At 37.9% G+C, this 13,300-nt stretch overlaps 1 protein-coding gene across 10 annotated transcripts in view; it reads right to left on the bottom strand.

The window, feature by feature from the left end:
* The window catches only part of PIKFYVE (phosphoinositide kinase, FYVE-type zinc finger containing), a 92,126-nt gene that overhangs the window by 29,795 nt on the left and 49,031 nt on the right, over positions 1-13,300 (bottom strand). For all 10 annotated transcript variants that reach the window (XM_063645008.1, XM_063645011.1, XM_063645010.1 and 7 more), the window contains 8 exons: positions 12,909-13,089; positions 11,929-12,003; positions 9,521-9,628; positions 5,996-6,136; positions 5,235-5,361; positions 3,843-5,002; positions 1,983-2,083; positions 61-132 (listed from right to left, as the gene is read on the bottom strand). In XM_063645008.1, coding sequence (XP_063501078.1) covers positions 61-132; positions 1,983-2,083; positions 3,843-5,002; positions 5,235-5,361; positions 5,996-6,136; positions 9,521-9,628; positions 11,929-12,003; positions 12,909-13,089 — 1,965 coding nt within the window. The remainder of the gene's footprint in view (positions 1-60; positions 133-1,982; positions 2,084-3,842; positions 5,003-5,234; positions 5,362-5,995; positions 6,137-9,520; positions 9,629-11,928; positions 12,004-12,908; positions 13,090-13,300) is intronic.

Genomic DNA, 13,300 nt, shown 5'->3' with positions numbered 1-13,300 from the left:
GGTTGAAATTTTGAGCATCAAAAATGTGTAATGGAACAGAAGGAAGAAATATGTTCTTACCTGAAACAGTATCTCTCTAAAAATATTCCTAATGTAAGATCATTCTTTCCATAAAATTCCATTGTTACAATCCTAAAGAAGAGACCACCTCTTAGAAATATAAGAATTACCATGCACCAGAGACATTTCATGAGACCACAAACTGTGATTACCTATTAAATGTATGGTACTTACAATGAAGTATGAAAGCAGGTAATGTTCTTTGTTGTTATGAAACAGGTTTTAGCTCATCCAATAAAACAAGTTTAGACTTGCCACACTAAAGCACCTTTTTCACTCCCAATCCACTAGTATCTTATGAAACTAATGAGGATGCATAAACTATAATATTAATTTAGTAAAACTGATCTGAGTTAAGAAGAGGTAAAGGTTTCCTTTACAAAGGCTTAAGCCCTGTCAGCACAAGGTGTGACTCTGGTCTCCTACTCTCTTGTCCATGCCTTTACTGATTATGGAAAACAGCAGTTCTTGCTAAAGTGCCAGTTTCTAACTTTTTATCTAACCTATAAATGCTCACAAGACAGTTTGGCTATATAACTGTCGAAATCCACATCTTATTCAAGCCTCGACCTATATATAAACTCCCAGAGAAAATTCCCATGGGTTCTGCCAGTCCCAAGTCTGCCTGCTGAAGCTATACTACTAGAAGAACCCATGGGCTCACTGCTGGAAATAAGTGTTTCAGGTATCTAAAATTAAAACACAGAATATGTTTTGGCATGGAAACAGTGCCCCCAAAAAAGAAGTTATGTTCCATAGTACTTTTAAAACTAAAGGTGAACTATGTAATATAAGGCTATGTACGTCTGTGTGAGGTTTTTGTGACAATAATCTGAAAAAAATAATTTAAAACATAAAATGTATTTCAGTTTCTATCAATCTACTTAAGTTTTAGACTAAAACCCACTAATAAAGCAAAAGGTTGACTGCTTTTATAAAAATTATGCCTGAAGGAAAACCTGCCTAAATTGTACATACTATCATCAAAATGCTTATAAACAAGCTTTTTGTGTGTCAACTTTCTTTTTTTTTTTGAGACGGAGTCTCGCTCTGTCGCCCAGGCTGGAGTGCAGTGGCGCAATCTCGGCTCACTGCAAGCTCCGCCTCCCGGGTTCACGCCATTCTCCTGCCTCAGCTTCTCCGAGTAGCTGGGACTACAGGCGCCCGCCACCACGCCCGGCTAATTTTTTTGTATTTTTAGTAGAGACGGGGTTTCACCGTGGTCTCGATCTCCTGACCTCGTGATCAGCCCACCTCGGCCTCCCAAAGTGCTGGGATTACAAGTGTGAGCCACCGCGCCCGGCCTGTGTGTCAACTTTCTTACTTTTTTAAGTACAGGTTGGGCATCCCTAATCTGAAAATTCAAAATCCAAAATGCTCCAAAATCTGAAACTTTTTGAGTCCTGATATGATACCACAAGTGGGAAATTCCACAACTGAAACCTGTGCCTTCTGGTGGTTCAATGTATACAAACTTTGTTTTATACATAAAATTATTACAAATTTTATATAAAACTAACTTCAGGCTACATGTACAAGGTGTATATGAAACACAAATGAATTTCATGTTTAGACTTGGGTCCCATCCCCAAGATAACTCATTAAGTATATACAAATATTTCCAAATTTGAAAAAATATTAAATCCAAAACACTTCTGGTCCCAAGCATTTCAGATAAGGGAAAGTCAACCAATACAAATTCCTCTTCTATCCCTCACTCTTAACGTACTCTCATTTACTTCTACTCATGAACAAACATGTATTTTCATATTTACTTCACAAGTTTAAAAGTTCTATCAATTCATATACGACCAGTAGTGTGCTGTGTACCTAAATACAGGTCCTAATGACTGTTTTTGTTTTTTTTTAATTGCTGGAATTCTGTTCTTAAGTGGAATAGTGTAGGGGGAAAAGAATCCTACCAAGGACTGACACAGGCACTAGGAGCATTGCTGGACTGAGCAGAAGAGCTGCTGAAGAGCACACAAAGTCTCTGGTGGTTAATGGGATTCAGACAGTCCACCTGAAAAAGAAGGAATGAATGGATGAGCAAGTGACGGCAACCACATTCAACCCCAATGTACCAAACACACTCCACTCTATTTGTAAAGCCTCCAATTATCACTATAGGGGCTCTGGTCAAGATTTAAACTACAGGAAACTAAATATAAGGAAGAAGGGCAGTTGGTTTTTGAGAAAAGACAACCCAAAAAGTTTCAATTAAACTTAAAAATACAAAACAATGTCTAGATAGCTTGTTTTCTTAACTTACTCTTCATTTTACACAACTGCACTAAATTATTTTGGAAGAAAAATTAATTAAATATATCCATATTTAACAGTCTGAACTGATGGGATATAACATCAATCTGAGACACCCAGAAATCTAAATTCTAAAGTGTTTATTTATCTATGCTTATAGCTGTTTTTGATCATTAGAAAGGTAAAACCAGCTCTCTGTTAAAATTGAAATAGTATAGAAGCATATGAAGAAGTTCATAAAATACACAAAACTGCTCCTCCTATGATTCTACTCCACCTCCTAAGCTGAGCAGTTTGACTCTGTGGTTTTAAAATATCTATTCTTTTTGCTAGTTTACATACCTGTCCCACATACACACATCACTTCCTACCTAAGTACACACAGGGGGTTTTGTTTTTATAAATATGGAATAATGCAACACATATCAAAACACAATTTGCTTTTTAACACTTAAAATATATCATGGGCTTTATCCAAGTCATTAAATGACTTGAGATCCTGCTCATCCTTAAACTGTATCAATAAACATCTTTGTACATATATTCTTACAAAATGCAAGCACCCTTATATAAGCATACTTAATTATTTCTGCAGGATTATAAAAAGTTGGAGTCCTGGGTCAAAGGTATATACATGTATGTGTAAATTAATAGAGACTTTCCTATCACTTTCTATAAATTTATACAAATGTACATATACCTACATTTGTATAAACTTACATAAAATTTATGAAAGGTGTTTTTCCATGCCATCATTAACCATGGGTCTTTTATGACTTTCCTTTTTGTCAATCTCACAAATAAAAAATTATTTAGCACCACTATTATTTAGCACTTCCTTGACTACTAGTGAAATTGAACATATACTGTTTAACACTTCCTTGACTACTGGCGAAATTGGACATCTTTTCGTTTTATTAAACAATTGCATTTCCTCATCTAGCAATGGATTTGTTAATTAGTTTTATTGCTACCATTATCAATAATGGATCTATAAACCTTCCTTAATTTGCTCTCAATTTATGCCTAAAAAGAAAAAGGTCACTGTCGTAGTTAAATAACAAGGTAAAATGTTTTACGTTAAAAAAAAAAAAAAGAGCTAACTTTTTTTTAGAAAACAAATATATTTCCTGCTAATTTTTTTTTAAAAACACATCTATTTCCTACAATAAGCCTCCATCTCTCACGCCCTGGCACAAGGATCCAGGATTATCATACCACATCCAAGTCATATTGTCAGAAATTTTAAGCAGCTCCACATTTCCCCTTACTTCAGGGATCTTCCTAGCTTACTATAAGCTCATCTTAAAACCCTGAAACCCAGTTTCATTACAATTCTGCTTCATACATATTAAAGTAACACATAAGCCAGCAGACTCAAGACAAAAACAAAAATAGCATAGAAGAAATATTTCACAAATCTGCATGCAGTCTGCCAAACTGATTTTTTTAGCCTGCCTTTGAGGAGTCATTCAACACATCCTAAATGCACAGGAGCATCGAAAAGTGGTCTGGCTCACCTTTGTTGACCACACAGCATCACTCAGAATAAGCCCTCTCTCTTCATCACCCTCGTTTTTGCTTCCTGATTTGCCACTTGAAGTACTTGATGCATCCTTTGAATGAGCAAAAGGGTCTGAATTTTTGGGCTGAATTCTTCCTCCTCTGGCTCGATAATCGGCCAGCATTCTACCCAAGCTCTGGCTATCGCCCAGATGCTCAGCAATTCTAGTGCTCACTAGCTCATGTGAGGGTAAGACTTGAATAGACTTGGCCTGAATACTTCCATTCATGCCCTGAAGTCCAGAGAGATCCCTGAGCAGCTGTTTCTTCCTCCTGTTCTCCATTTCTTTGAATTCTTTATTGAGGAGAGGAGACCAGTAAACCTGCTCTGCAAAATAATCTCGGGTAGAGCATCTCATCCCCTTTTCAGTTAAAAGAAAGGGTTCTCGGAATGTGATTACTGGGGAGATACAGAGGATCACATCTTTTAATTCCTGCTTAAAGGCCAAAGAATAAGTCTTTCGTTTATCTTCAGAGGAGGTGACTTCCTCAGTAACATATAATCCAGTGTCATCCTGTAGAGGGTCTCTAAAGGCTCTTATCTGGCTTTTGGGATCCTGCAGCACAACCGTTTGCTGCAAACTCTCCAGCTGCTCACTGCCTAAAGCATCTTGTTGGTCATCCACAGGGAGTGGCAACAATGATTCCGGTACAGGTGCAAAGAAAGCACAAGGGAGACCCGCCGGGCAAGCTGTTGTGCTATGTTCTTGATGCTTCACAGAGGCAACAGCCTGTGGAAGATTTTTATTTTCCTGCTCACCCTTCTCAAACACAATCCTCGATTCCAGCAAACTGCTATCATCACAGGGCAGAGACTCAGGAGGGATGTCGGGATCCCAGGGGAGGGAACCTCCACCGTACTGCTCTTGGACAGCCCCCTCATGCCCTCGTCCCTCAAACCGGGAATGGAATGAAGGGTTTTGCATTAATGTGGGAGGCATAGCAAATTCATCCATGAGAAAGGATATTTCTAGTTGAGAATGATAAGCAACACAGATCATAAATATTAGGATCTCCTTAACTCGAGCCAGCTCATAATCAGAGCCTCCTCTTAGCTTGATTGTACAGCCTAAGTGCTGCGGACAACCTTCAAAAAACATCAGCGTCTTGGTTTGTTCTACAAATAAAAACAAACAGAAAGTTAAGATGGTGGAGGTGGCAATCCAGAAGTCCAAATAGAATTAATTCACTCTCTTAACATCTGTAAAAGAAAAACTCTTACATGAATAAGACCACAGTTGCCTATCCTCACTTACCCACTATTAATAGGTATTTCCTAGTAAGTAAACATTGTAGTAGTGATAAGTTAACTCTTTTCCTCAGGTCAATCTATGCTAAAGATCACTCACCAGTAGGCAACTGAAATATCTGCATATAAAATTTGTGACAAGTGCCCAGGTGTGGTTTTGTAAGCAGCTGGTCCATTGACATCACTAAATCACCTTGGGTCATTCGACTGATTCGTTCCAAAACTTGCTACAAAACAGAAAAACATTATATTACAAAACTAGAGAAGAATAAAAATCTTTGTAAATTTAATCTGGAAAAGTAATGGAGAAATTAAAAAATAACATTCACAAATTTCCTTTTTAATAAATATATGATGAGTTTCTTTATTCCAGATTCTTCTACACTTAGTTGCTTAGTAATCAATATATGCCCACTGAAACCTTACTCATATTAATAACATTATAAAAATGCACTTAAGCACCATGGATTACCACAAGATACTGTGGGGAGAAAAACAACTTCCTAGAATTGGCCCCTGTTCTGCACAGGGTAAACTTTTCAAGGGAGAGAACGTTTTCTGCTTGAGCAATTCTCCAACAAAAACAAAGGATCAACAAATACCTAGTGATTAACTAATGTCCATTTCACTTTTGGTCTTGTAGACACCAATAAGTATTAAATAATCAATTACACTTTCTTCCAGTTCCAGTCTGAAATTCTCAATCTTAATGAAATAGGTGCCATATCTTCTGTCCCACTTTCAATACAAATAGAACAGCAAAGAAAAAAAGATTCTTGTATACCTACCATATGTGCATATAAATTTAAAAGCTGTGATTTTTTTTTTTTTTAAATAAAATAGAAAATTAAAAACACTCACTGACTTTACATTAATGACCAAAGTAATGCCATGTTCCAATAACATGTCCTGCGCAATCCGAGACACTGTTTTCTCAACTAGAACCAAGGTGGGTCGAACATCAACTATTCGCTGGACATAATTCTTCAAGAATTCCCTTTCCTAAGTAAGATAAATCAGAAATATTATGCCTGGTAAAATGCAGTATCTGGACATATTAAAATATCATCAGAGTGAACAGGCAACCTAAAGAATGGGAGAAAATTTTTGCAATCTACTCATCTGCCAAAGGGCTAATATCCAGAATCTACAAAAAACTCAAACAAATTTACAACAAAAAAACAAACAACCCCATCAAAAAGTGGGTGAAGCATATGAACAGACACTTCTCAGAAGAAGACATTTATGCACCCAACAGACACATGAAAAAATGCTCATGATCACTGGCCATCAGAAAAATGCAAATCAAAACCACAATGAGATACTATCTCACACCAGTTAGAATGGCCATCATTAAAAAGTCAGGAAACAATAGGTGCTGGAGAGGATGTAGAGAAATAGGAACACTTTTAAACTGTTGGTGGGACTGTAAACTAGTTCAACCATTGTGGAAGACAGTGTGGTGATTCCTCAAGGATCTAGAACTAGAAATGCCATTTGACCCAGCCATCCCACTACTGGGTATATGCCCAAAGGATGATAAATCATGCTGCTATAAAGACACATGCACACGTATGTTTATTGCGACACTATTCACAATAGCAAAGACTTGGAACCAACCCAAATGTCCGTCAATGATAGACTGGATTAAGAAAATGTGGCACATACACACCATGGAATACTATGCAGCCATAAAAAAGGATGAGTTCATGTCCTTTGTAGAGACATGGATGAAGCTGGAAACCATCATTTTCAGCAAACTATCACAAGGACAAAAAACCAAACACCACATGTTCTCACTCATAGGTGGGAATTGAACAATGAGAACACTTGGACACAGGAAGGGGAACATCACACACGGGGGCCTGTCATGGGGTGGGGGGAGGGGGAGGGAATAGCATTAGGAGATATACCTAATGTAAATGACGAGTTAATGGGTGCAGCACACGAACATGGCATATGTATACATATGTAACAAACCTGCACATTGTGCATATGTGCCCTAGAACTTAAAGTATAATAAAATATATATATATATATCAAGATAGCTTGACTATTATCAATCTTAGCCTAAATTTTCTTCATCCACAAATAAGTCTGTAAGCAAATTAATTCAAACACAGTAAGAATCTCATTCATCATTCTAAACTTGATTATGCTGACAAGAGTTTGAGGAGAAATTCCATTCTCCAACCAACTTTCCTTGAAAGATTTTCAATTATTAATTTAAAAGCCAAGAATCCAATTAGCGAGTTCAGAGGTTAAAAAAAACAAGAACAACAAAAAACCTAACCTCACAACTCCCAAAATAAAAGCAATTTCTAAGTTTTTGTTGTTGTTTTTTTTAAGAGACAGGGTCTCATTCTGTTACCCAGGCTGGAGTGCAAGAGGTGCCGTCATAGCTCACTGTGACCTCAAAGTCCTGGGCTCAAGCAATCCTCCTGCTTCACTCTTCTAGGACTATAGGCAAATACCACCATGCCTGCCTAATTTTTTCTATTTTTTGTAGAAACTGAGTCTCACTATGTTACCCAGGCTGGTCTTGAACTCCTGGCCTCAAGCAATCCTCCTGCCTTCAGCTCCAAAAGTGTAATCACCAGTGTCAGCCACTGTGCCCATCCCTAAGTTGTTTTAATATGATTATGAATTCTCTCCTCTACATTCTGAAACCAACATGGGTTATCCCTGTTCCTGGATCTCTGAATAAATAACTCTAACAGATGCTATTTCAGCTACTTCCTAATTCCAGTTTCCCAACAGATCCTACCTAGAACAGCTACAGTTCTAGATCTAGCTGCTCTAGTACCTACAACAGCTACAGTTGAAGATCTCAAACATAATGCTAACAGAATTTTATCACAAAGGCTTAATTTCAAAAGAAATGAATATTGTGGCTCATGCCTGTAATCCCAGCATTTTGGGACGCCTCGGGCGGATCACCTGACGTCTGGAGCTCGAAACCAGCCTGGCCAACATGATGAAACCCCGTCTCTACTAAAAAATACAAAAATTAGCCAGGCGTGGTGGCAGGCACCTGTAATCCCAGCTACTCGAGAGGCTGAGGCAGAAGAATAGCTTGAACCCGGCAGGCGGGGGTTTCAGTGAGCCAAGATCGCACCATTGCACTCCAGCCTGGAGGACAAGAGCGAGACTTCATCTCAAAAAAAAAAGAAAAGAAAAGAAAGAAAAAGAAAAAGAAGTATTTCCCTTTATTCCTTCAGAGTTCTCTACTAAAATGTCTAGTCAAAACCCATCATTTTTACTGACAATATAGCTGAATTCCAAAGAGAAAACAGCCCCAGGTCACAGAGTTCTTAAGTAATACAGCAGAGTTTTATAAAGCACTGTCCCTTTTACTACAACTCATTTTCTCTTATTGTTATCTAGGAAATCAGTACAAAAGTGATTGCTCCTACCACTCTTGAAAAAAATATATTTACCTAGGAATTTTCAAGTAATGCTTTTCCTAAATGTTTCTGGAACCCAGTGTAAGTGTTTCCACTATAATATAATATGCACATTCCTAAAAAGCTTCCATTTTGAATGACCACAAAGTAAAATTAACAGCATTTATGGGAGAAAAGGAGTTGGGGCAGAAAACTTAAAACCTATGCAACTTTATACCTTCAGCACTAACAAAGATAATAATTGGTACCTTAAGAGGAATCATGGAGAGCCCAGGCAGAGAGCTTCATATGGCATGAGGCTGCCTCAAGTGAAATTAAATGCACAAAAACTATTGCAATGCTACAACTTGAAATGGAGTTCTGAGCAGTAAAGCTACCAAGAACCACACAGAGATGTGGGTGTGTCTCCCTGGGGAGAGAGCCCTGCAAGCAAAAGCTCACTTTTACTTTCTTAAAATAGAGCTGGAAGGGTTTCTGCCTGTGTAGCAGCTGAGCTGAGACTGTTTTCCTTTCCGGCTGAGGGTTATAACCTACTGCAGCTATTCTGGGCCTCCTTGCTTAGGAAAAACCACTAAGAAACCAACACAACTTCCATCTAACACTATTCTGTTTGCCAACTACATATAAGCTAATTGGTGTTCTAGAAATGTGTTTTAGTAGCATAGACTGTATTACAAACCAGAGATGCCATTAGAAATCTGGTAAGTTTGAGAAATTCCCACAGTAAATCAGCGGATTAAGTGGGAAAGGGAAATTAGTATTTGGATTTTCACTTTTTCTTCCTTATATCCTTGAACAGTCACACGTTACCTTTAACACTTTGAAACTTTAAAAATAATGAGTGACAGGTTTTGGTAAGCTATCAAGTTTGCCTATCCAATTTAATTAGCTAGAACTAAGTCAAAATCATTAAGAGTTTATAAGCATCATGGTACAAAAACATCCCTCCAAATTATTATTTTCAGTAGTAAATTCTTACCTGAAGCACAATAGGATCAATGCAAGTAAACTTAGTTTCTTCTCTGTAGAGATACTCAATGGAACACTTCAACAGAAGAATTTTGGGGTTTTTAATACAAGAATTCATCTACAAAAAATGAACAGTTTGTTAAAGTGTTTAAAGGTTTGCATTTTACAGCCCTCCTTTAATTATAACTTTAAATCTGTATTGTTCATAATTCCTACTAACTTAATGTATCTCATATTAGTATTAATATACTCTCATTTAGCTCTTTTACGGTATTAAATTTTTTCAAAGCAAATAATATGTTCAGAACAATGCAAAATTCTTCAAAAAATGGCTTTTCTTTAATACTACTTTGATCTTCTATACTCTTTAACTTTTTTTTTTTATTTCTGATGTTGTAAGAAGAGACATCATGCCCTGAGTGTGCACGGAGGGAGCAGTATTTAATGACAGGTTACTTCACAAACTCCAAGAAATAAGCAACTTTAAAAGCATATTTTAGTCTTTCTAAAATTCAAGAGAAGAGGGAGAAAAGAATTAAAATGCCTCCTGAACATATTGCTAATAGAATAAATTTCCAAACAATCATTAAGGTGGCAAGCTGAAATAGGTAACATGAAGTTCAAAAAGAAAATCTGAAAGCATCTCAAGAAGCAGAGACTCAAATAATATACCTTAACCGTGTGCTTAAAGCCACAGGCAGAATAGCAATTGAGGTTTCAGGCTGACCAAGTTTATGGACCCCAAACTGGCAAACAGTTCCGAAAACAGTGACTCACCAGCTGGGAAACTCAATTCAGGACTCTTTTTAGCAACTACAAATCAAGGACTATCTCTAATCAGTGGGGCAAGACAGTCATTCATGCATATGTTTCCACCACACCCACATACAAATTTTCCTCACTTTCTGAGAAGGCACAACATATTTACCTCTTAATTCAACAAATATCATTTAATTTGGTTTAAAGTTCTCCTTTAATGGGTAATGTGTGGTTTTAGTAAGACTCTGTGTAGAAATATTGACTGATGTGGAATTATTGCAATCAAATATGCGATAAGTACAAAACTGAAGCCAAGAATATTTTTATTTATCTATGGTCACTAATAATTTTCAGGAATCTTAATGCCTTAGAAAAAAACTATATTAAGCTCAACTTAGAAAAAAGTGAAAACGAGACTAGAATTCATCCATCTGGTTGCTCAGGCTAGAAATCTGCCTCAGCTCTCGCTATAACAAAATCAGTATCCCCAGAAGTGGGGCCAGGGTATCTCTGTTTTGAATGTTTCCCCTGGTGATTCTGAAGCACAGCAAGGTTTGAGAACACTACTATAGATCAATGGTATCTCAAAACGCAAGGATCAACAAATGACACTGGAAACACCTGAAGTGCCTTTTTTTTTTTTTTTTTTTGAGATGGAGTCTCGCTCTGTTGCCCAGGCTGGAGTGCAGTGGCGTGATCTCGGCTCACTGCAACCTTCGCCTCCCAGGTTCAAGAGATTCTTCTGCCTCAGCCTCCCGAGTAGCTGAGACTACAGGCACATGCCACCACGCCAGCTAATTTTTGTATTTTTAGTAGAGACGGGGTTTCACCATACGGCCAAGCTGGTCTCAAAGTCCTGACCTCGTGATCCGCCAGCCTTGGCCTCCCAAAGTGCTGAGATTACACACTCGGCCTAGTGCCTACTTTAAATACAGTACCACCATTTCCCTAACATCCATACACTCCCATTGCCCTTAACCTACTGAATGAGAATTTCTAGGGGTTAGGCTAAGAACAGACATTTTTAAAAGGTCCACATGTGATCTCAATGTATGTACACTACACTGAGAATCAAAAGATTTCAGAATAAAGTTCAAGACCTTTAATGAGATACAAAGCCCTTGCCTGCTTCCTCCAGCTTCATCTACATTGCCCATATTACACCTTAGGAGCTCAGAGTCTCCTTAATACCCCAGGTTATCTCTCTCCACTCCTTTGTGCTAGTGCTACAAAGATATAAGGTGAGAAGGATAACAGAAGAAGACTGACGGTTCTGTAGCCGAACACTAGAAGAGCTATCAGTTTTAGAATGCTAAGCCTCTGGAAGGACTCCAGCCTACCAGAGAAACCCTGTCTCCCTAAGATGTAACAGGATCAGGAGATAAATAATGCCAGTATCTTATCATTCTGTCAATCTAGAAGCCTGATCCTCCCTCCTTCCTCCTTCTGTCTGGTGAATTCCCATTATTCAAATTCTAATCCATTCATCCTCAGCTCTGGGAAATCTTCCCTGAACCTACCAAATTTCACCCCTACGGCAGATACAGCTGCCTTTCATTGTCCATTGTCCATTTCTTCCATGACTAAGGTGCCCCAACTTGTTACCTAAGCACACAGCCATGGTTTGCTGAACTTCACTGCTGAACTGAATCACATTACCTTTTTATGTGCAATGTTCTTGGTACAAACAAAGCCATTGACAACCACAGAATCAAACTTCTTTCCACCTGGGATCTAATGGAACAATTAAGAGAACAATAAAATTCAATGATAACATGCGTAGAATCTAGTTAGATGTACACTATTATTTCTTTACATTTTTTTTAACTATTATGTAATCAAATAAGAATAAAAAATTTCAGGAAACAATTCTTCCTTTCAACCAATGATCAATGGCATCTCTGTATGCCTCTGTTTTCCCATCCCCTGTTCTCTAATGTACTATACTAGAACTCTAAAGTACTCACTGACTGAATAAACTAGTGCCATGTGGCAGTTAACACTATTGTTTAAGTTAAATATCATTGGGAAAAAGCACACACAGGACTCCATTACTATCTAAATTAGGGGTGTCCAATCTTTCGACTTCCCTGGGCCTCACTGGAAGAATTGTATTTGGCCACACATAAAATACACTAATAATAGCTGATGAGCTTAAAAAAAAAAATCGCAAAAAATATCATAATGTTTTAAGAAAGTTTATGAATTGGTGTTGGGCCGGATTCAAAGCAGTCTTGGGCTGCATGCAGCCCACAGGCCACGAGTGGGACAAGCTTGATCTAAATAAAGCAAATTACCCACTGCTTTTCCTCAGAACAGTGATCACAATCTGTGAGAACAGGCTTTCTCATAGCTGACTTGTCAAGAAGAGGAAGCAAGAAAGGAAGAACCTATATCTGTTTGGGTTCCCAACTCATCTCCGATATAACTCATCCTTTCCATTCACCTCTCACTTCCTATGCATGGCTTCCACGACTCCTAAGTGCACTGCTAACAAACAAAGCAGAGAGCAAAACCTCCTACTCTTCACCTAGCACCCCTCAGGGTAATGACTCTTTTCAGATTACCATTAAGACAAAAATTACAATCAGTCCTGCCTCATCAGTTCCTAGCATTAGTAAAACATTAGCAGAGCTTACTTTTTTGATGTGGACAAACTGACGGATATCCATGTCATCATCCTGGTTCTTGACATCAGGTCGGACTGTCTGAACAACCTGGCAGACCAATGACACGATGATGTCCCTCCAAGATGATGACAGTGAGTCACTATGGAGCAACTGCTGGAGTAGTGCCATCATGTGGTTATGATTAGCTGAACTACAAAAATATTATAAGGAAGAAGTTTGCATAGTTAATACTACCAGAGACAATAATTCTGATGGTAAAACAAGAAGCCTACAAAGAAATAAACATTTCAATTATGGATCACAGATAAGATTTTCTAGGTCAATATCATTCTTTCATTATATCTGTACCTTAAGGATTTTGCATATAAATGAAATCTGAACATCTTCCACTAAGAAGTCCC

This window comes from Symphalangus syndactylus, chromosome 8 (assembly GCF_028878055.3).
Source record: "Symphalangus syndactylus isolate Jambi chromosome 8, NHGRI_mSymSyn1-v2.1_pri, whole genome shotgun sequence".
Classification (NCBI taxonomy): domain Eukaryota; kingdom Metazoa; phylum Chordata; class Mammalia; order Primates; family Hylobatidae; genus Symphalangus; species Symphalangus syndactylus.
This window is presented reverse-complemented; position numbering and strand designations above follow the sequence as displayed.